The sequence below is a fragment of the Rhineura floridana genome, chromosome 6 (assembly GCF_030035675.1).
Source record: "Rhineura floridana isolate rRhiFlo1 chromosome 6, rRhiFlo1.hap2, whole genome shotgun sequence".
Classification (NCBI taxonomy): domain Eukaryota; kingdom Metazoa; phylum Chordata; class Lepidosauria; order Squamata; family Rhineuridae; genus Rhineura; species Rhineura floridana.
Genome location: NC_084485.1, coordinates 93,817,478 through 93,839,163, shown reverse-complemented (window position 1 = coordinate 93,839,163; position 21,686 = coordinate 93,817,478). Strand labels below are relative to the sequence as shown.

Genomic DNA, 21,686 nt, shown 5'->3' with positions numbered 1-21,686 from the left:
AAAGAGGGGGTTGGAAGGGGAGGGGGAGGGAGGGACAAAGGAAGTGGGAGGGAAGGGGCAAGAGGAGGGGATAGGAGGGAGGAGAAGGAAGGGTGGGTTTGATCATTTGCATACTTTTTGAGTTCAGTGGGATTTATTTCTATGCAATCATGTTTGAAAATGGAAATGGACTGCCTTCAAGTCAATCCCCACCTATGGCAACCCTTTGAATAGGGTTTTCATGGTAAACGGTATTCAGAGGTGATTTCACTGTTGCCTTCCTCTGAGGCTGAGAGGCAGTGACTGGCCCAAGGTCACCCAGTCAGCTTCATGGCTGTGTGGGGATTCGAACCCTGGTCTCCCAGGTCATAGTCCAACACTGACCCAGGGGAGGGGCAGGGAGTGGGAGGGGAGGAGATTGGGTGGGTGGGCACTGGGCAGAAGGGAAGCTCCTTTCCTTTCCAAAACGAAAACATTGTAAACAGAATCATTCTTTTTCAGGCTTTCCCCCACCTTTTTATTCTACAGCAGGCACATGTAGCCTCCCATCCAAATTTATACCAAACCTTTCCCTGGCCACATCCACACCAGGGCTTTATTTCACTTTGGACAGTCATGGCTTCTCAAAGAATCCTGGGAAGTGTAGTTAGTGAAGGGTGCTGAGAGTTGCTAGGAGACGCCCTGTTCCCCTCACAGACCTTCAATCAGAGGGTCTGACTGTTAAACCATTCTCTCAGGGGAATAGGAATCTCTTAGCACCCTTCACAAACTACACTTCCCATGATTCTTTGAGGGAAGCCATGACTGTCTCACATGAAATCAAAGTCTGGTGTTGGTGTGGCCCCCTGATTAGCCAAGCCCAGCAGCTGTGAGGCTTTTAGAACACTGACAGTTGGTCCTTACTGAGCATGCTCCGCTTTATCATTGGGTTCCAGCCAAAATTTATTAAATGCATTAAAAATCAGCCAGGCATTTTTTCAACTTTTCAACTGCGGAAGATGAAGGTCAGGGTATGGGACAAGGTCAGTATTAGGATTACAGGTACTCTGTGAATATGGCTGATTTTTAATGAATTTCAACATATTATGAGAACTCTGACAGAAAAAAGTCCAAAAGGGCTCTGAGATTTCTCCCCCTCTTTTTACACTTTGAACTGTTTATTCTCTGTGACATTTTTTGTGTATCGCCATGAAAATTGACAGGGTTGTTAAGCAAGCGTTTCTGAGTTCAGGACTATAAGTTATGTAAGGTTTTGTTTTGAAATGAGCTTATGGGAAGCCTCAGAATGGCATGGGGGTATTTTCAATTTAACATTGCGGAATGTGAAAGATCCCCGCTGGCTATAGTATACAGCCACTCTTGTGGCTGTATAATCCAGGGGTATGTCTGCCTGTTTGGCACTTTGTGGAATCCATAGGACTAGGATCCATTTATAAACATGATAGATTTTACATACATACACACACACCACAGCAGGTTCCACTGTGGTTGGCTATAGGTTTTAACAGTTAGTTTGCTGTGCTCCTCTCTTTCTCCATAGACAAAGAACGTAATAGCAGCTCATCAAAATTCAAGAGTAGAGAACAGGATTTGGATTCTGATGTTGGGTTGTGTATGCAATTATATGTCCACACAAACTTTCTTGTTCCTGGTAGCTGGGAGTAGTATATGTTATGAGCAATAGATGATCTATAAAATATGTGTTGATCTGTTAAAGAAGACAGACTTCCAATTGTCTCATTACTGGAAATGTGATTTGTACTTAGCAGAATATTCCCACTCCCATAGCTAAAATAAAGATGAATTATCCAACAGTTACTTCACAGTATCCAGTTTAGAGAGCAGTAGGGTTGCCAGGTCAGAAGCATCCCAAAACCTGATATTTTAGGGGCGGGCCCAAGTGATGTCACGGGGCAGGCCCAAGTGATGTCATTAAGCATGATATATTAAGCATCAATCACAGTTGCTTGGAGCGTACAATTAAAAAAAAAATCTGACTGGAAATTAAGCTAGACATTTTAGCTAAAAGATGGAGCCTGGGTAGGGAACATTTAATCTAGCCTACTTGCTTTCGGCAAGAAGGGTTTAAGTGCCTTCAGGCCAGGCCAGTCACCAGAAGGCCACTGTAGGGAGAAAGAAGCCTAGTGTTGTGGAGATGTTAGATGGGAGCATTCAGGAGTAAAGATGGAGGCCCCTGAAGGCTGCAATTCTAAACACACGTACTAAGGGACTAAGCCCCCATAGAACTCAACAGGACTTACTTCTGAGTAGATATAGTTTGGATTGTGCTGTTGGTAAAGCTTGACTAGGGATCCTCTGCAAAGACATCCATATCCAAGCAGAGTTGGCAACCCCCTGTCTGGAATGCCCTGCCCTTATCTTTTAATGTGGCTGCTCCAAACTTCTTTACAGATTTGACCCTTCACTTCAGAAAGAGGTCTGAGAAACAAGTAAGAGTAAGAAGATTCTCTACCCTTTCTGTTTGCATAGATGTGCTTCTCCGTGCCCTGCGCCCAGCAGAAGCTCTGGGCCAGGCAGGATGCACTGGCATCTCATAGAGGACACCCTCCCCTTTCATGGGGTGTATGATTTGTCCTGGACCAGAACCAATTTTGTGGTGAGCACTGTGATGTTCCTGTAGGTTAAGCATCTGTAAATATGGTAAGTACGGGTCTATTAGGTGATGTATGGTAATTGACTGAGAGAGAAAGGGGGAGTACATGGGTGAGAAGCTGAAGTATGCTGGATGATGATTGGCTGAGTGGCTGGCTGGCTGAAGGTATAAATGTGAGGTGGAGTCGGTTGGGGAGGTTGTTGAGTTGGTTGGAGTGAGGTCGTTTGGTGAGGGTTGGTTGGCAGAGTTCTGAGGGAAGTTTGGGTTGTAGTTGGCTGATATTTAAAGAGTATATATATGAACAGAAACATAAAGAGTGACCATATATGAAACCATACGCGTGTGAAACATTCCTAAAGTAATCTTGTTATTTCCTGTTGTTAGTAAATAAATACTTACTTGGTTTACCAAAGGCCTGATCCTTGGCTGGGGGAATATACAGACCAGAAGGGAGGGCAAGGTAATTACGAAGGCTGAACAGAAACTGTATCTAATGGTGGCAGCGGTGAAAGGAGATATTGTAACAAGTCAAGTATCCAGAGCAACCCAGAGTTGTATGCTTTATATATAAAGATACAAGGGGATTGGGAACAGCATAGGCACACAGTCACAAAGTAACAAGCTATAGAGAGACTTAGGCAAAGTCTCTGGGAGTATTGGTTACAGGAAGTGACTGGTGGTGCTGCCTAGCAGTGGGATCTAGTGAGATCTGTGCTAGAGCGGAGTGAGAAACCATATAAAGGACGGTCCTGACTGGTGGTGTCCCTGGTGGTGCCTAGTGAAAGGCAGTAGCCACAAGCAGGTGGGAACCTGACAGGGAGAACCAGGGAAGGACGTCACAGGCACCCCCAATTACTTATTTTTCCTGTATGTCTTTTTCTGCTTTGATTTTGTATAATGGCCTCTTCTGTGCCCTGCGCCCAGCAGAAGCTCTGGCCCAGGCGGGACGCAGTGGCATCTCGTAGAGGACACCCTTCCCTTTCCTGGGGTGTATGATTTGTCCTGGCCCAGAGCAGAGTTTGGAGTGGGCACCCCCAGTTACTTATTTTTTTCTACGTGTTTTTGTCCATTTTGATTTTGCATAGATGCCCTCCTCCGTGCCCTGCACCCAGCAGAAGCTCTGGGCCAGGTGGGATGCAGTGGCATCTCATAGAGGACACCCTCCCCTTTCCTGGGTATATGATTTGTCCTGTCCTAGAGCAGATTTGGGGGTGGGCACCCCCAGTTACTTATTTTTTCCTGTATGTTTTTGTCTGCTTTGATTTTGCATAGATGCCCTCCTCCGTGCCCTGCGCCCAGCAGAAGCTCTGGGCCAGGTGGGACGCAGTGGCATCTTGTAGGGGACACCCTCCCCTTTCCTGGGGTATATGATTTGTCCTGTCCCAGAGCAGAGTTTGGGGTAGGCACCCCCAGTTACTTATTTTTTATGATTTTATGACATCATTATGTATTTATGATAATATCAGAAGCCTGATGATTTTGATTGCTTAAATGTATTGTTATTCTTGATGGGGAGAGTCCCCTGATCACAGTGATATAACATACAGGGTACCCCAACATATATTTTGGGGTTCAGAGACATGTTAAGTTTGGTTTGAAGTTGCTGTAGTTGTCAACTCTTCTTTTTCAGTGTTTTGAACTTTCAAGCAAATAAGGAACTGGGAACTAGGAACCAACTTCAGCGTCGTATCAGTTAAATAGATTAAACAGTCGTGGTGGGGCGGCTGATGTTTTGGTGTTTATCTCAGGAACCAGACCACCTAGAAACTTAATTTTTTTAAAAAAACTGAAGCTGAGAGTCCAGAGATTAAGGGGTGCTAGCTGGAGAGCCGGAGGGGCCCCCCAAAAACCAGAGACTCCGGCCGTAAACCGGAGACCTGGTAACTCTAGAGAGCAGATGTTTTCAAATGTTTGGATCTTCCAGCTTTCATTAAGTGTTGCTGTAATCTCAAATGTTCTCTTCTCCTCTGTAAGCATTGTGGGAGTTACTATTTAATATTTATGAGTATTAAGACATATTAACCAAAGTATCATATGCTTTGAAGACTCGCACTTTGAAATTCAGTTTGTCCAAAGTCTTAAGCGATGGTTTGCTTAAGACAATGGACAGCTACAGAGACTATGAGCAGCAATTAGCAGTAGCCCAAGAGATGTGATGTGCTGCTACCCACAGCTGCTTTTTCTTATAAAAGCTGTTGACAAGCCCTAAGCCCTGTCTTGGCCTTTGTTCTACTTGTGGAGGCTAAATGCAGCTGCAGGTGTTTTCTGTGAACCCCCAAAGAAGTTCTCAGATTGCTTTCTCATAATCTTTTAATCTAGGACCACCAGTGTAGTGGCCCTAGGGGAGTCACTCATTGAGACCATTGGTTCTTTCTCTCTCCCACTAATATACAACTTATCCTTTGTGCCAGCCAGCATGCAGCTGTTGGAGTTTCCACCAGCAAGCTGTTCAGCAGGGTCCCTGTGGCCCATCCTGTATTTTGCCAGCCTTTTCCTTTTATAGCTTTTGCTCTTGCTTCCTTCTCCAATATTTTGGAAAAAGATTGTTTCAACCAGTAACCATTATAAATGGGCAAAGAAAATGGATTTAAAGTAATCCCAATTCTCTACACCCCACCAAAGTAAAAGTTATATGCTTTAACTTTTCAAAAAGTGTAGTCAGGAATCTTAAAAACATTCCTTCCTACTATATAAATTCCAGAATGTTTTAAGCAGATACCATTTTGCCGTGAACGTTTGTAATTGTGTTTAAATTTGGTAGGCATTTTTGCAGTGGTGTTTGCTGGGTTATAGAATACTTTGACTAAGGCACTGGAAATCTCCAATGTAAAAACCTGTTGATTAATGCAAAGAAGGGGTTCTAGAGCATGCAGAACAACACTCTTGTGACACTGGCTGCAATTTAAGGTAGATATTCTGGCTGTGTGTGTTGGGGGTAATTAAACATGTTGCAAAATATGGTGAATATCTGTTTGTATATACTAATTTTATTCCAGAACACCCAGGAGGATCATTGTCTTTGATCTTGCACTGGGCTTAAAAATGGTAGGTGATAAGAGCATGTCCCAAGCCAGTCTTACATGAGATAAAAATGAAAGGTCAATTGTGCAGTGTGTTGATTTCCCATTTTCCTTATGCCAGTTAGAGTGCAAGAGGAATGTGTGCAACTGGAGTCTAAGATTGAATTGTTTGTGGGCACATGCAAACCCCTGGTAGAGCTATTAGCACAGCCTGCAGAGTTTGATTTCATACTAGCTTCACATCAAGGGAACATGCTGTTTTAAGAAACAATTCTCCCCTTGAACAGCATACAGGCTTCATCATGCACTGTGTTTTATCTGAGCCATGCATACCTGTTGAAACAGTTCAGACAAAGAGATCAACGAGTGGGAGCAGCTTCAAAAGCCTATCACAAACACTCTGGCAGGTCCCTGGGGCCTAGCCTTAGAATTGTCACTGTAGTATAGAAACCGGAGGAGGAGAGAGCATTTGTCTGTGCTCATAACAGAGGGAAACAAGAAGGTGGAAAGGCGTGTTGAGAATACAGATTGTTCCTAGTGGTTTTGTTGATGCATTTTCTTTTCATATCTAAGAGACACAAACAGCTCAGCCAGGTGTCCCTGTATAGTACTAGGCCTTTGTCTGCTGGCTTTCTTGCTGTGGCTGAGGAACTGGCAAGTGCTGCCATCATGCAAGCTTAAAATCTGTTTGGGATCAAATACCTCCACTACATCACAAGTCAGTTCTACATCTGTCAAAATCCACCCAGTCCTTCAGGCTGAAATGGCAAAGGCATGCCAGTTTTGAAGATCTGTGGCGTGCTAAAATGATGTACCCAGCATCACACAGACAATTGCTGTTGACATCCCTAGGTAGAACATTGACAGTGATGTTAGGAAGACTGCAGTTAGTATATTATTAGCTATATAAAGATGAGGTTGTAAAACAGATTTTCTTCTCTGTTATATGCAAATAATAGAATTCAACGAAGCCTAAATGGATTATCTGTGTCATGGACAAACACAATTAATATCTTGAAGCTCATGATATGTTTCAGTTGGAAAAAAAATTCTACAACTGGCTTTTCAGTACAGCATTAGAATTGTTTTGCTACTTGATCAAAATCAGCTATTAGTTATGCAACTGTGAGGTTCAATCTCTCTTGCTTTAACAGCTTGGGGAGTTGTGTTAATTTTAAGCTTTCAGGTCTACTACAGAAAAAGATGGGGATTGTGCCAGGAGATACAGCACAGTGAAATAGTGTTTCCTCTTATTTTACCCCATAAGAACCTGTCAGGAGCTGTCTAATCCTGTATCCCACAGTGACCAGCCAAATGCCTCTGGCTAGACCCTAAGCATGACATGATAGCAATAGTCCTCTATGCTGTTGTTGCTCTCTTAACAAGTGGCACTCAGAGGCATGTGAAGCTAGAGGTTACACACAGCCATCATCACTAGTAACCATTCACAAAGTTATTCTTCATTGATTTGCCTAATCCTTTTTAAAGCCATCTAGGTTGGTGCTTGTTGCATCTTGTCAGCAAATTCCCTTAGTTTTTCTTTAATGAGAAAAATGTGCTTTTGTCTATCCTGGACCAAGTGCCAATCAATTTCTTTGCTGACCCCAATTCTACTAAGAGGCAAAGAAATTATCCACTTTCTCCACACCAGGCATAATCTTACAGATCTCTATTTCCATTACTCTTTTTTCTTAACTAAAAAGTGTATCTTTATTGGAAACGTGCTTAATCTTTAGTCTCACCATGGTTGCATTTTTTTCCAGCTCGAATACAACATTTTGGAGAAGGCATATACAATATTCCCGCTGTGGCTACATTATAGTGTTGGATTATGAAATTGGCAGCTTTGTTTTTGATGCCTTTCCTAGAAATCCCTAACATTGAAGTTGCTTTTTCATAACTGCTCCACACAGGTAAACATTTTAATTGCGCTATCCACCACGACCAACATCTCTTTCCTGGTCATTTAGCACCCGGATTCCATCACAGTACTGTGTGAACATTCAGGCAAAAAATGTGTGCGTCATTTTATACTTCTATTAAAGCCAGGCGATTTTGGGAGATTCCTTGGGAGTACTTTCAGTCAGTTTTGGTTTTCACAACTTGAATAAACTGGTGTCATCTGCAACTTGGCCACCTCACTACTCAACTATAAATTCTTTATAAAGTAGTCAAAATCACACCCAGTGCAGATCCTTGAGGCTCACTGGTCGTTACTTCTTCCCAGTGTGAGGACTGTTCACTTATTCCTATTTTAAACATCCTGTTTTTTAAGTAGTTACCAATCCATGAGGGGGACCAGTCCCCTTACCCCATGAAAGCCAAGGTTGCTAAGGAATCTATTGAGGGACTTTCCTTTACAAAACCATGCCAATTCTTCCAAAAGCTTGATAATTTTATCTTTTAATAAGGCGTTCTACCATTTTACCTGGCCAGGTGCTAAGCTAACTAGCTTGCAATTTCCTTGATCCTTTGTTGTTATGTGCCTTCAAGTCAATTACAACTTATGGCGACCCCATGAATCAGTGACCTCCAATAGCATCTGTCGTGAACCACACTGGTCAGATCTTGTAAGTTCAGGTCTGTGGCTTCCTTTATGGAATCAATCCATCTCTTGTTTGGCCTTCCTCTTTTTCTACTCCCATCTGTTTTTCCCAGCATTATTGTCTTTTCTAGTGTATCATGTCTTCTCATTATGTTTCCAAAGTATGATAACCTCAGTTTCATCATTTTAGCTTCTAGTGATAGTTCTGGTTTAATTTGTTCTAACACCCAATTATTTGTCTCTTTCGCGGTCCATGGTATCTGCAAAGCTGTCCTCCAACACCACATTTCAAGAGAGTTGATTTTTCTCTTACCTGCTTTTTTCACTGTCCAACTTTCACATCCATACATAGAAATCAGGAATACCATGGTCTGAATGATCCTGACTTTAGTGTTCAGTGATACATCTTTGCATTTGAGGAACTTTTCTAGTTCTCTCATAGTTGCCCTCCCCATTCCTAGCCGCCTTCTGATTTCTTGACTATTGTATCCATTTTGGTTAATGACTGTGCCAAGATAATTGAGAAGTTCAATGTCCTTGTTGTCAATTTTAAGGTTACATAAATCTTCTGTTGTCATTACTTTAGTCTTCTTGGTGTTCAGCTATAATCTTGCATGTGTGCTTTCCTCTTTAACTTTCATCAGCATTCGTTTCAAACCATTACTGGTTTCTGCTAGTAGTATGGTATCGTCTGCATATCTTAAATTATTGATATTTCTCCTTCCAATTTTCACACCTCCATCTTGGTCCAATCCCGCATTCTGTATTGTATGTTCTGCATATAGATTAAACAAGTAAGGTGATAAAAGACACCCCAGTCTCACACCCTTTCCAATGGGGAACCAATCGGTTTCTCCATATTCTGTCCTTGCAGTAGCCTCTTGTCCAGAGTATAAGTTGAGCATCAGGACAATCAGATGCTGTGGCACCCCCATTTCTTTTAAAGCATTCCCTAGTTTTTCATGATCTATACAGTCAAAGACTTTGCTGTAATCTATAAAGCACAGGGTGATTTTCTTCTAAAATTCCTTGGTCCATTCCATTATCCAATGTATGTTTGCGATATGATCTCTGGTGCCTCTTCCCTTTCTAAATCCAACTTGGACGTCTGACATTTCTCACTCCATATATTGTAAGAGCCTTTGTTGTAGAATCTTGAACATTACTTGCATTGAATATTAAGGCAATAGTTCAATAATTACTGCATTCCCTGGGATCCCCTTTGTTTGGAATTGGGATGTATTGACCATTTGGTGATGTCCACGTGTACAGTCGTCTTTTCGGTTGCTCAAAAAATGTGTTTGCAAGAAACAAATCCTACTCCCTTTTTTAAAGCAAGTGCTACATGGACGAGAGTAGAAAATAGCTAAAGATCAGTTTTAGGAACGATTTACATATTTGTTAGATGATCAGCAGTTTCACTTTTGAATTCTTTTAGGAACTCACTGCTGGAAGCCATCTAGCTACAGTGATTTAATTTTTTAAATTTATGAATAGCCCTAGAAAAGAGGGAGCCAACATGGTGCTCTCCAGCTGTTGTGGACCTAAGTTTATCAGTCCTAGCCAGCTAATGGTCAGGGAAGGTGGGAGTTAAAATCCACAACATCTGGAGGACACTATTTTGGCTATCCTTGCCCTAGCACTGCATTTCTTATCACCTCTGAGTTCTTCACACTTCCCTCCCTGAAAGAGTGAGTTCAGGCATATATTTGTCCTACATATTCCACTGTGATGACAAGCACTGAATTTATTCAGCCTTCCAGTTTTAGTACCCTTCACTAATGTGTTGTCTAACAAACCAAATAGCTTCTGATTAATTTTAGATTTAACGATGTGCTTCACTTATTGTTAACTTCATTTGGACAAGAACTCCCATTTTCTGCAGGAAGTTTGCTTTTTCCCCTTACTAACTATACTGGCATCCTATACCAGCTTTTTTCCTGAACTTATTAACTATACCGGGAATGTTTTTAGTGCTTTTGTTTGCGGCCCTGGGCTCCTACTAGAAGGAAGGGTGGAATACCCTAATAATAATCCTCTTGGACATGATAGTATTCATCATACCTAATCTGGCATACATGCCAGCTGGGCTTATCATTATGGTCTAAAATAAGCTTCAAAACGTTTGAGAGATTTGACCTTTTTGAATTTCCCTTTGAACTAGTCTTCCCATTGTCTAAAATTCTTCAACAACTGAGACATTATGTATAACCTTATTTGGAATAATAACTTTCAGTCTAGCTGTTTGAAAGACCTAGAATATCAACTACTGCCTAATGATTCAGTGACTGATCCAATGCAACTGGAGATGCTTGTAAAAATGTGTTACTTGATCACTGCCAACCCTGAAGTTATATTGAGTAATTTAGGCTGAGTGACAATATTAGCGAGCAGTTGGGAGATACCTGCTACAGGGCTGAAAGACAGAACTACACCTGAAGTATAGTTAGCAATGAGCCCAGAACTAGACTTAGCTTTCCATTTTTTCATTTAAACTAGAACTCTGGCACTTAATACTAGTGTTCGTTCTGATTCATTCTGGTATTAAATATTTTGATGAGGCTGAAATGAGAGTCTTTGCATGTGATTTTTTTTAGAAAAAAAATCTTTATTTTTAATTAATAGCCTCTAACTCTTAACTGTACTGCAAGTGTAATATTACAGGAGGAAACACGATAAAGGCAGGACTTCCAGAGGCCTGTTCACACAACACCATGTAAGTAAAATGCCAGGAACTTCTTGAAGGTATTTGGCTGATAGCCATGTATTCCAGCAGGAATCTGTAAAGAGATCATCTGAATTGTCAGTGTCCAGCATTAATACATTTCAGTGGCCCCAAGTGCCATCTTAATTGTATATTCTCACACCTGTCCATTCAAGAAACTAGGTTCCTTTCTATTGTTTCCGGGAAGAAGATAAAAATGAGTCAAACGACTTAAGTGATTTTTTCTTCTGGAGAGGTGTTGTCAGAGCAAAGAACAAATCAGATAACATTCTGGTGTTAGAAAAGCCAACATGTACAGCATTCTTCCTTAAGGCATCTGTGCATGGCCGTTATGTGCCCCATTACAATGGTACACACTGCTCATTTCAGCTTATAATACACTATAATTAATCTATTATATAGCCCAGTGCTACTGTGGGTCTAACCTATTGGTTTCCAACCTTGATGAGTATGGGACCCCCTTTGTAAGCTCAAAAAAATTCATGACCCCCTTCCGCTCCAAATCACATCTCCAAATATCCCTTTCTGTAAAAAGCTCCCCACAGACAGGGAAGTGTTGCTTTCTTTTCTTAATGCAAAGGTCCAATAAAATTGGCATCCCCCTCCCGCCACACACGTACAGTCCTGTCTCCCAACACTAGTGGGTTACAGTGTTGAACTAAGATCCAGGTTCAAATCCCCACCCAGCCATGAAGCCTACTGGGTGACCTTGGGCCAGATATAGTCTCTCAGCCTGACCTATCTCACAGGGTTGGTGTAAGGATAAAATGGAAAAGGGTGGGGTGTCTATGTGCACCACTTTGAGTAACTTGGAGGAAGGGTGGGATATAAGTGCAATAATAATTAAATAAATAAATACATTTCGGCTGCAGTATGTGGACCACAGCCTCACCCAACCTGCTGAGCTTTTAAAATAATAATAAAAGCAGCAGCAATGTGGTAGAGGTGGGGATGCTAGATTGTGAAGACAAAAGGGTGGATAGATTGAGTAGAGGAGTTAGTGCTTTTAGGCCTTGGGATGATCATCAAAACTGATGACTTGATTAGCATGCACTTGGGGAATGAGAGCGGAGCAGAAGACAGATCAGCACACACACAAACACACCTGCCCCTCCTGCAAGCATTTGGGCACGTGGGAGGGAGAAAGCCCTCAACTGCCACAGCATCTTGGAGAGATGAGGGCAGAGTGTAGGTGGAAGAAAGGGGCGGGGGATGCTGGCACACACACTTAGCCTCAGAGAAGGGGGAGGAGCAAGTCCTGAATTTCCTCACTGCTCCTTGGCTCCATCTGGGCCAAAGGCAAGTTCTGGGCAGCCTCGCAAATAAGGATAATTTTTAAAAGGAGATGGCAGTGAAGGAGCAGGCTGGAAGGTGGAAAGCAACCTTTCCTTGCAGCCTTGCTTCACAAAAAGCCCTCTCCTCTCGTTCTGAGTAAGGTCATCATCAGCAGTGGCAGTGCAAGAAGACGGGAGATGGCAATAGTAATCCCCTCTTCTTCCTGGTAGCTTCATCCTCAACCTCCTTCGGCATCTGCCACATGTTTTATAGGCTTTGGCCTGCCTGAAAGATGCTCTGGCACTTCAGCGAAAGTCCTCCCCTCTTGTTTGGAGCAAGGGGGAGGTGTCGTCTGCAGTGGCAGTTGGGAGCAGACAGTGTCCAGGGAATGAAGACTTTTAAAAATAATAATAAATAATTCATATCTTTACTATTTGAGGCCCCCTCTGGATTACTTCATGGGCCCCAGGTTGGGAACCACTGGTCCAACTTAATGACTTTCAGGATACCTCCTGTTCTAGTTCCACAGAATTAATAAGTTGCCTCTACCTGTTCAGGTTAGCCTTTTAGTCTCAATGGTTTCCTAACTAAGCTATAAATGTGATGTAAATGTACTGCCTTCAAGTCGATTCCGACTTATGGCAACCCTATGAACAGGGTTTTCATGAGGCTGAGAGGCAGTGACTGGCCCAAGGTCACCCAGTGAGCTTCATGGCTGTGTGGGGATTCAAACCCTGGGCTCCCAGGTCATAGTCCAACACCTTAACCACTACACCACGCTGGCTCTCCTAAGCTATAAAGCCAGAGAGAATTCTAGTGACAACGAATAATTTCACCTTCAGCAACATACCAGGACAACTTTCTTCTTGATTACTGGGCGACTCCTGGCATCCTGATATAGAAACTGATCTCCATCCATCCAGGCCAAGTTTTTAACACCATTACTAGAGTCTAGATCTGTTGTATTCAGCTGGAACACCATGAAATGGAAACACTGGCCATCTGTAGCAACACTCTGTATGACAATGGGGTTCTCCAAGACCCTTGGTTCATCCTGGAAATGGGCATGAGAAGGAAGTATGAAAGAAAGGTGGTAAGGTGCAGGATAAGCTTAATGTTATTTTTTTGGTCTGAGATAAATAACGTATTCCAGACAAGCACAATGCCCGCTTTAGACCTGGATGCAACAGTGAATTAGTAAAATTCTTCTTTTGTTAACAGAATATAGATAAAAAGGCAGACAGTATGGCTGTATCGGAGATGCCTAACTTATGGCCCTCTAGCTGTTGTTGCACTACAACTCCCATGAACCATGAAAAATTACCATCAGCCCTAGCCAGTGAGTCCCAACTGTATTTGAAGGGCCACAGATTCCCCACTCCCGATTTACATGGTTACTTCAAACGAACTCTCTCAAGCTCTGCCACCTGATTGTTGCTGTACATGAATACGATAGCAAAGGAAAATTGGAGGTAGGGGTCAGGACAGGAAAGAGTCACTATGGATGGTAATAAATATTACTGTGGGCATACGGCCAAGGAAGAGTTTTGAGTTGATTGATTCACAGGCAAGCATACCAGCTACTGACAATCAGTGCATTTTGGGTGAAAAATGAGGTGCCAGCACTCATACCTTGATAAAAATGCTGTGAGTGCCAGCACAAAATGGTTCCCATGGTCAGGAAAAAAAGAGGTGTCCCTACTCTGTACCAGTGAGTTCCATCACACAAAAAAGCACTGCTTACAATTATTGGGCTTGACCCTTACTTGCATTCAGAGCCAACTAATTGTTTTGGTAGCTTGTCTGATTTTAGTTTAGGGGAAGTGGCACCCAGTGGGAGGTTTGCCAAAGGTCAAGCCAAACCTCAACAATATCTTCAGGAGTTGAGGACAATCTGCGACAGCCCTTGGCATCTACAAGGCACGAGTTCAAATTCCAACTATCAACTGTAAAAGCACTTAAATCTGATAGGGCTTTTTTCACTTTGTTCAGGTACCAGAAGTATAGAAACTATTAATTCAGAGTATCTTGCACACCTATGAAACCCATAACTGACTCAAGATTCAACCAAGGCTTTTCAGCCAGAATCCCAAGCTTCAAGCCAGGATAACAATTACCATGAAACATAAATTTGCTTTCTTCCATCATGGCCAGTCCCCAATAATCACGCACTTCCTAACCACAGCAGGCCACAAAGTTGCAGACTCAGTTGGGGACTATGCAGCTCATGGACCACAATATCACCATGTACAAGTATTGCTTTTTGTCCTCCTAGATTTCATGATAAAGCATCAACACAGAAGCACACGATGCGTCCATGTGGATGTGCCCATGGAAGGTTATAGAGCAGGCAGCAGACTGTGCTTCAGACAACATTTACTTCCAAGTTAGGAACATCTGCTAGCATGGTGTTCGTTACTGGAATGACTGGAAGCAAGTGATCACCACCACCTCCTAATTTGGACAATATACACCATATTTCTTTCTACAAAAATCTTAATACTCACCCCATATAGCTCCTTAGCTTTCGCCAGAGCATTTCCAAAAGCATACATCATCATTTTGGCCTGCAGCTGTGGTGATCTAAATTTTATTATTTTGTCATACTGAGCAATATACACAGTGTGAGGATAGGGATATGGGTAGCCTTCTTTGAAACCTAAAGTGCAAATCAGGTAATAAGTTTAGTTTAATTTCACAATTCATTTCTGATGAAGACTTTCTGAATGTGACAAATTCTAAAGCGCAACTAAGAAGTCTGATGCTTTAGTGCGTTCTCTTAGCTTATCAGACTTCAACCCCTTATTCTTACAGATGTCATCTGATACAATCTGATTTGTAACAATTTAACTTTTATGAAATATTAATGTTTCTGCATAATCCTCCACTTCAAGGAAACTCACCTGTATCATTTTTTGTCTCGTATACATTAACTTCTTGAAGTTCAATTGTAGGCGCAATAGGATAGAAAGTTTCTAAAACATGGTTTTCAGTGGCCAATATTTCATCTTTGGATGCTATTGGTTGTAGAGGATTAATTGCATTCATGATCTTCCCACTGATACCACGAACTTGAAGAAGAATAGATTCTGTAAAGGAAAACATTGGGCCATAAATAAATTAGTTCTCAACAGAACCATGCTAAAGCTATGAGTGGAGCCATGAAAATACCATCAGAGAATGCTCTTGCAGTCCACATGCATAGGGTGCAATCTCCTTCTCTGGTTTCATAGCAGGTACTAGCAATCTCCCTTTCTGGCTCCCTCCCATGTTTAGCAAAGGGAGACCTTCAACACTGCCCACATATATCTATAGCTGAACATTTTTGCACAAGTTCTGATTAAGTGATTGCAGATACCTCCCATATACTTACTTAGTTCCAGATTACAACTGTAAGCACCAGTATGAGTTCCTAGAAAATGTAATGGCATGCTCTTGGCTAGAAAGAGAAACTAGGCTAGAGTGAGTCACAGTGAAACATGGTTTATGCTCTAAAGAGTTTAACCAGCCACATAACTGCCCTTCAAGACTGAGTGCAAGTGGTCACTGTAGTGCTGAATTAGGTACAATACCCAGGAACCGGGGCAAACGTCAGCAGATAAAGCTAAGGAAATAACACTTAGAATCATTATCAAAATAAAATAGCAAGCATCGATCAAGCCATAACATTGTTTTTAGTAACATGTCCCAAATACTCGAAGAACACGAACTACTGATACATTTTTTACCTGATTAATATTTAAACATATCAAACACGCAGATTTTGCTTCATGTGTGCTAATATAGAGTAACAATCAATCATCTCCAATGTCAGGATAGCCATAATTGCAGTTTCAATACAGCAAAACAGCTCTCAGGAGAAGTGTCACTTTAACACTTGCTCTGTGGCAGGGGTGGGGAACCTATGACCCTCCAGATGTTATTGGGACTCCCATCAACTCCAACCAGCATAGCCAATGGTTAGGTAAAATGGGAATTAGCCACCCTTGCTCTATGAGATTTTCTCTTTTTACTTATTCAATTTCTGTAAACTTCAGAAAATAAACTGCTCATGACATAGGGTATCTTGTGATCTTACCTCAAGGGCAACCTTATTGATACCAAGTTGTAGCGCTTTGGACTTTTATTATAATCCTTTTGGAGAACCTTCCTTACAAGTCAAACAACTCATGTCATCAATATTTTATTTATTTGTTAGACTTATACCTCAAATTTCCTCCAATAAGGATCCCAAGGCGGTTCACAAAAAATAAAAAGGCATCTATGTGTGTATAAAAACACGACAAATGAAACCTCTATAAAAATCCCCAATAAAATTCCATAAACTTCAGAGCAAACAGTAGCAGATAACAGAAGAGTAAAAACTTGTCAACCAAATTAAAAAAGCCCTTATTTGTTTCCTAAAACTGTCCACTGTGGGGGCTGACCATATTTCCCCAGAGAGGGGTCACTATGGAAAATGCCCTATCCTGGGTCACGACCCTCCTAGCATCTCAGGAGGGGTGGGACCAGGAGCAGGGCCTCTCCAGGTAACCTGGTTAACAACATAGGGAGAAACATTCTGTTAGACAATTCTACAGGGATAAAGAAACATACAAAGCTTCAACTTACCTCTTTCCCATGTAGCTGCCACTCTGTAGTCTTGAGCCAACATTCTTTTACCCAATGAGGGGTATTTGGCAGTCATCATCCTGCACAAGTGAAGTAAGTCTTCCAGAAGTACAGGGCTTCAGAATAAGAGGTTAATTAGGTTGATTGACGGCACATAAGCCACACATTCTCATATACCAGAATATTAATGGGCATTAATTTGTAAGTATTACAGCATTGGCAAATGGCAAAAGGTATGTTCAGGCTCATAGTGTGAAGGGGGGGCACACAAGCCCCACCACCAACATCCCTATTCACGCCGCCTTGCACACTCAGTCTGCAGACCATCCCCATTCAGTATGGGGATGCAACACACCCAAGGACATTTGAGTCACTTCAAATGATTGTTAACAGTTAATTATACAAGAAAGTAATAGGCCAGGTGTCCATTATTAAGCATGTCAAGAATCCATAGTTAACCCAATCAGTATTACCAGCAATCAGCTGAAACAGTGTAAAGGCATAAGTAAAGTTCTGTGCAAAATGTAACCCAAATTCTATGGTGAGTATCAATTTGCATCATTTATTCTACTTGTTCTAGTCACAGGTGATGACTGAGGTAATGAAAAGAAATATTTTTTATCCCCTCACAGAACAAATTAAGATCATACCAGATGAGCACTAGACAAATTCATGGAGATTAGGTCTATCAAGAGCTGAAGGTAGGGCTGGTGGGCCAAAGCCTTATCTCCCTCATCCCCTCCATGGACCACTTCTGACAAATGGGTGCAGTATTTTGAAGCCCTGACAATCAGATGACTGTTAGGGAGTCAAAGCACTGCGCACAGCTCTCTACAAGCACTATCAATCATAGGTGCTTGCAAAGAGCCAGTGCAGGCTTTAAAGCACTACACAGGGCTCTCTGCAAGTACCTATGATCAGGTGACTGTCGGAGCTTGCAAAACCTCCTAGTTTTTCATTAAAAGAGATACAGGCCAACAGTACAAAGCAGTCTACACAAAATCTCAGCACAGTGTTTCTCAGACACTTAACAGTGCAAGGCTGCTTTTTCTGAATTAAAACTGGACAGCATGCTTCACTCTTACAGCTCAGAAGGTTGACTTTTCAGAGTGTATAAGAGAACAAACTGCCCATATCACTGCACGAATAACTGTTCTGTGAGGAGACAAGCACAGGTTCATACACAGACATACACACAAACAGGCAAACTCTTCTAAAGGTCACTACACTGTCTTCAAATTACCATATTAAAAGAAAAAACTATAATCTGTTATGACACTCAAACATTGTCCTACATAGTACAACTAAAAAGAAAACTTAAGCCAAAAACTTACCAGTAGGTTTCTTCTGTGATATCCTCCTCACTGCTAACCCAGAAGCGTGCATGAGAAATGGCATTTTGGACTATCTCATCCTGATTTTCCCATTGATTAGCTGGGGCGTTCATTATGCTAAGTATTTGTGGAGGTAAACCTTCTATTAGCTTTGTCTTGGTTAGCCACAATGCCTGCTTTATACCTTCGAGTAAAATAAAATATTACTAGTGAGTATCTCCAATATTGCATTTTGTACCTCAACTCACTCTACACAAGGATGGATACTACACTTTTCTGCCATACTTCTTAGGATTTGTAGTGAATTTAGAAACAAAATACAGCAAAAGACCAAGACCGCTTTATATATGCCACAAGCATTATGGTCAGTTAATTACCACAATATGGATAAGCTGACACTACAAGGCCCCTAAAGGCTAATCTGTAAATCCTGCTTTCTTACAACTATTAACACTGCCATAAGAGTTATTTTCCAAACACTGGGATTCTGCAAAAAAGTCTGCCTTTTGAAAACAAGTATGGTATAAATACATATATCACATTGTCAGCTGTGTGAGGGAAGAACTATGTGGCAGAAGCTGTCCTGTCTTTCTAGCCTGGAGTCTAAACCAAGAGGCTAGACTCCTAGCAGGGTCACCCAATGCGGAATGGCCAAAGTTGAGACACCAGACTAGGATGCATCCAGTCTCAGAGGAAGGCAGTGGTAAACCACCTCTGAATACCTCTTACCATGAAAATCCTATGAACAGAATATCCAAGATACAACATGAGATAGTGCTAGAAGACAAGACCTCCAGGTCAGGTGGCACTAAGCGAGCTACTGGGGAACAACGGACAAGTACGAGTACCACTGTGACTAATGATGCAACTGGGTCAAAGCCAAAAGGAAGCCAGGAGGCTAATGCACACAGAAGCAAAAGAAGAGTCCAGAGTTGTACAACATACACAATAGGAACGTGGCATGTGAGAAGCTTGAACCAGGGAAAGTTAGCAATTGTCAAGCAAGAAATGGAACGTATCAATATTACAATATGTGGCATAAGTGAATTAAAATGGATGGGCATGGGACACTCGATCAGGCAACTACAAAAATTATAAGAAGAAATGGGGTTGCTCTAATTGTGAGAAGTGATGTAGCAAAAGCAGTTAGACGCTATAACACAAGGTCTGAGCAAGTGATATCAATGAGACTGAAGGGGAAACCTATCAACATAAACATCATAAAAGTCTATGCTCCAACGGCAAACACAGAAGAAGAGGAAATGGAGAGATTTTATGCAGAAGTACAGGAAGAAACTGATCACACACCAAAACAGAATGCTCTGATAATCATGGGGGACTGGAATGCAAAAGTAGAGAACAGAGAAGAACTAGAAATTGTGGGGAAAATGGGGCTTAGGAGATAAAAATGAAGCAGGAGAAAGACTTATTGAATTGTGTGAAGCCAATAATTTGTTTCTTGCAAACTCATTTTTTTGAGCAACCAAAAAGATGACTATACATGTGGACATCACCAAATGGTCAGGTCAATATAGGAATCAAATTATATAGTCAAATGGATTATATAATTGGAAGCAGAAGATTATGAAGTTCCATACTTTCTGCAAAAACAAGACCAGGAGCAGACTGCGGTACAGATCATGAACTGGTAATCTCAAAAGTCAAAGTAAAGCTAAAGAAGAACAAAGCAATCATAATGCCAAAATACAATCTAAATAACATCCCAAAAGAATTTAAAGATCAAATAAAGAACAGATCTGAGGCTTTAAACCTAGCTGATAGAGAATCAGAAGAACTATGGAGTGAAGTCAGAGACATTATCAGGGAATAATGCAAAAAGAGATAATTAAAAAGAGAGAAAGACCTCAATGGATGACGGGCAAAACTCTTAAAGTGGTAAAAGATAGAAGGAAAGTAAAAGCAAAAGGAGAAATACAGTTAGAACTCTAAATGCTATAATACAGCGACTAGTATGTAGGGGCAAAGAAAACTACTACAATAATTATTGTACAGAAAGAGAAGAGGATAATAAAAAAGTAGAAAAAGAACCCTATTCCAAAAGATTAGAGAAATGAAAGGGAAATTCAAACCAAGAGTAGAGATGTTGAATAATCAACAGGGGAACATAAGAACATAAGAAGAGCCTGCTGGATCAGGCCAGTGGCCCATCTAGTCCAGCATCCTGTTCTCACAGTGGCCAACCAGGTGCCTGGGGAAAGCACACTGACTGACGGAGATGATATAAAAGAAAGATGGAAGCAATACACTGAAGAACTCTATAAAAGAGATGCAAGGATGACAGATTCATTCACGGAGGAACCATATGAAGAAGAACGAGAAATTTTAGAATGTGAGGTGGAAGCTGCTCTTAAAATATTTGGAAGAAACAAATCACCAGGAATAGATGGCATACCAATAGAGTTGCTACAAGTTACTGGGACTGAATCTGTCCAAATGTTGACAAAAATTTGGACAACAAATATGGAAAAGGAAACAATGGCCCACAGAAGAGTTCAACATACATCCCAATTCCAAAGAAAGGGGATCCCAGGAAATGTAGTAACTATCGAATATTGCCTTAATATCCCATGCAAGTAAAGTGATGCTCAAGATCAACTAAGACTCTTACCATATATAGAGAGAGAAATGCCAGATATCCAAGCTGGATTTAGAAAAGGAAGACGTACCAGAGATCATATTGCAAATATACGTTGGATAATGGAACAGACCAAGGAATTTCAGAAGAATATCACCCTGTGTTTTAGATTACAGCAAATCCTTTGATTGTGTAGATCACAAAAAACTATGGAATGCTTTAAAAGAAATGAGAGTGCCACAGCATCTGATTGTTCTGATGTGCAACCTATACTCTGGACAAGAGGCTATTGTAAGGACAGAACATGGAGAAACTGACTGGTTCCCCATCAGGAAGGGTGTGAGACAGGGGTGTCTTATCACCCTATTTGTTTAATCTATATGCAGAACATATACGGAAAGAGGGTTTGGATCAAGATGAAGGAGGTGTGAAAACTGGAAGGAGAAATATCAATAATTTAAGATATGCAGACAATGCAATACTACTAACAGAAACCAGTAATGATCTGAAACGAATGTTGATGAAGGTTAAAGAGGAAAATACAAAAGCAGGACTACAGCTGAACATCAAGAGGACTAAAGTAATGACAACAGAAGATTTACATAACTTTAAAGTTGACAATGAGGGCATTGAACTAGTCAAGAATTATTAATACCTTGGCAAAATCATTAACCAAAATGGAGACAATAGTCAAGAAATCAGAATAAGGCTAGGACTGGGAAGGGCAGCTATGAGAGAACTAGAAAAGATCCTCAAATGCAAAGATGTATCACTGAACACTAAAATCAGGATCATTCAGACCATGGTATTCCCAATCTCTATGCATGGATGTGAAAGTTGGACAGTGAAAAAAGTGGATAATAAAAGAAGGAACTCATTTGAAATGTGATATTGGAGGGGGTTTGCGGATACCATGGACCGCAGGTGTTAGAACAAATTAAACCAGAATTATCACCAGAAGCTAAAATGATGAAACTGAGGTTATCA

At 41.3% G+C, this 21,686-nt stretch overlaps 1 protein-coding gene across 2 annotated transcripts in view; it reads right to left on the bottom strand.

Moving 5' to 3' along the window:
* Positions 1 to 10,761: 10,761 nt before the first annotated feature.
* Positions 10,762 to 21,686, bottom strand: part of MRPL37 (mitochondrial ribosomal protein L37) — a 12,537-nt gene continuing 1,612 nt past the window's right edge. Inside the window, exons 2-7 of one of the 2 annotated variants that reach the window (XM_061633070.1) lie at positions 18,104 to 18,287; positions 16,770 to 16,885; positions 15,062 to 15,247; positions 14,666 to 14,817; positions 13,009 to 13,212; positions 10,762 to 10,938 (exon numbers count right to left, since the gene is read on the bottom strand). In XM_061633070.1, the coding sequence (XP_061489054.1) occupies positions 10,861 to 10,938; positions 13,009 to 13,212; positions 14,666 to 14,817; positions 15,062 to 15,247; positions 16,770 to 16,885; positions 18,104 to 18,287 (920 nt within the window). In that variant the 3' untranslated portion in view covers positions 10,762 to 10,860. Of the gene's footprint in view, positions 10,939 to 12,994; positions 13,213 to 14,665; positions 14,818 to 15,061; positions 15,248 to 16,769; positions 16,886 to 18,103; positions 18,288 to 21,686 lie in introns of both variants that reach the window. The other variant, XM_061633071.1, reaches the window with a different exon arrangement.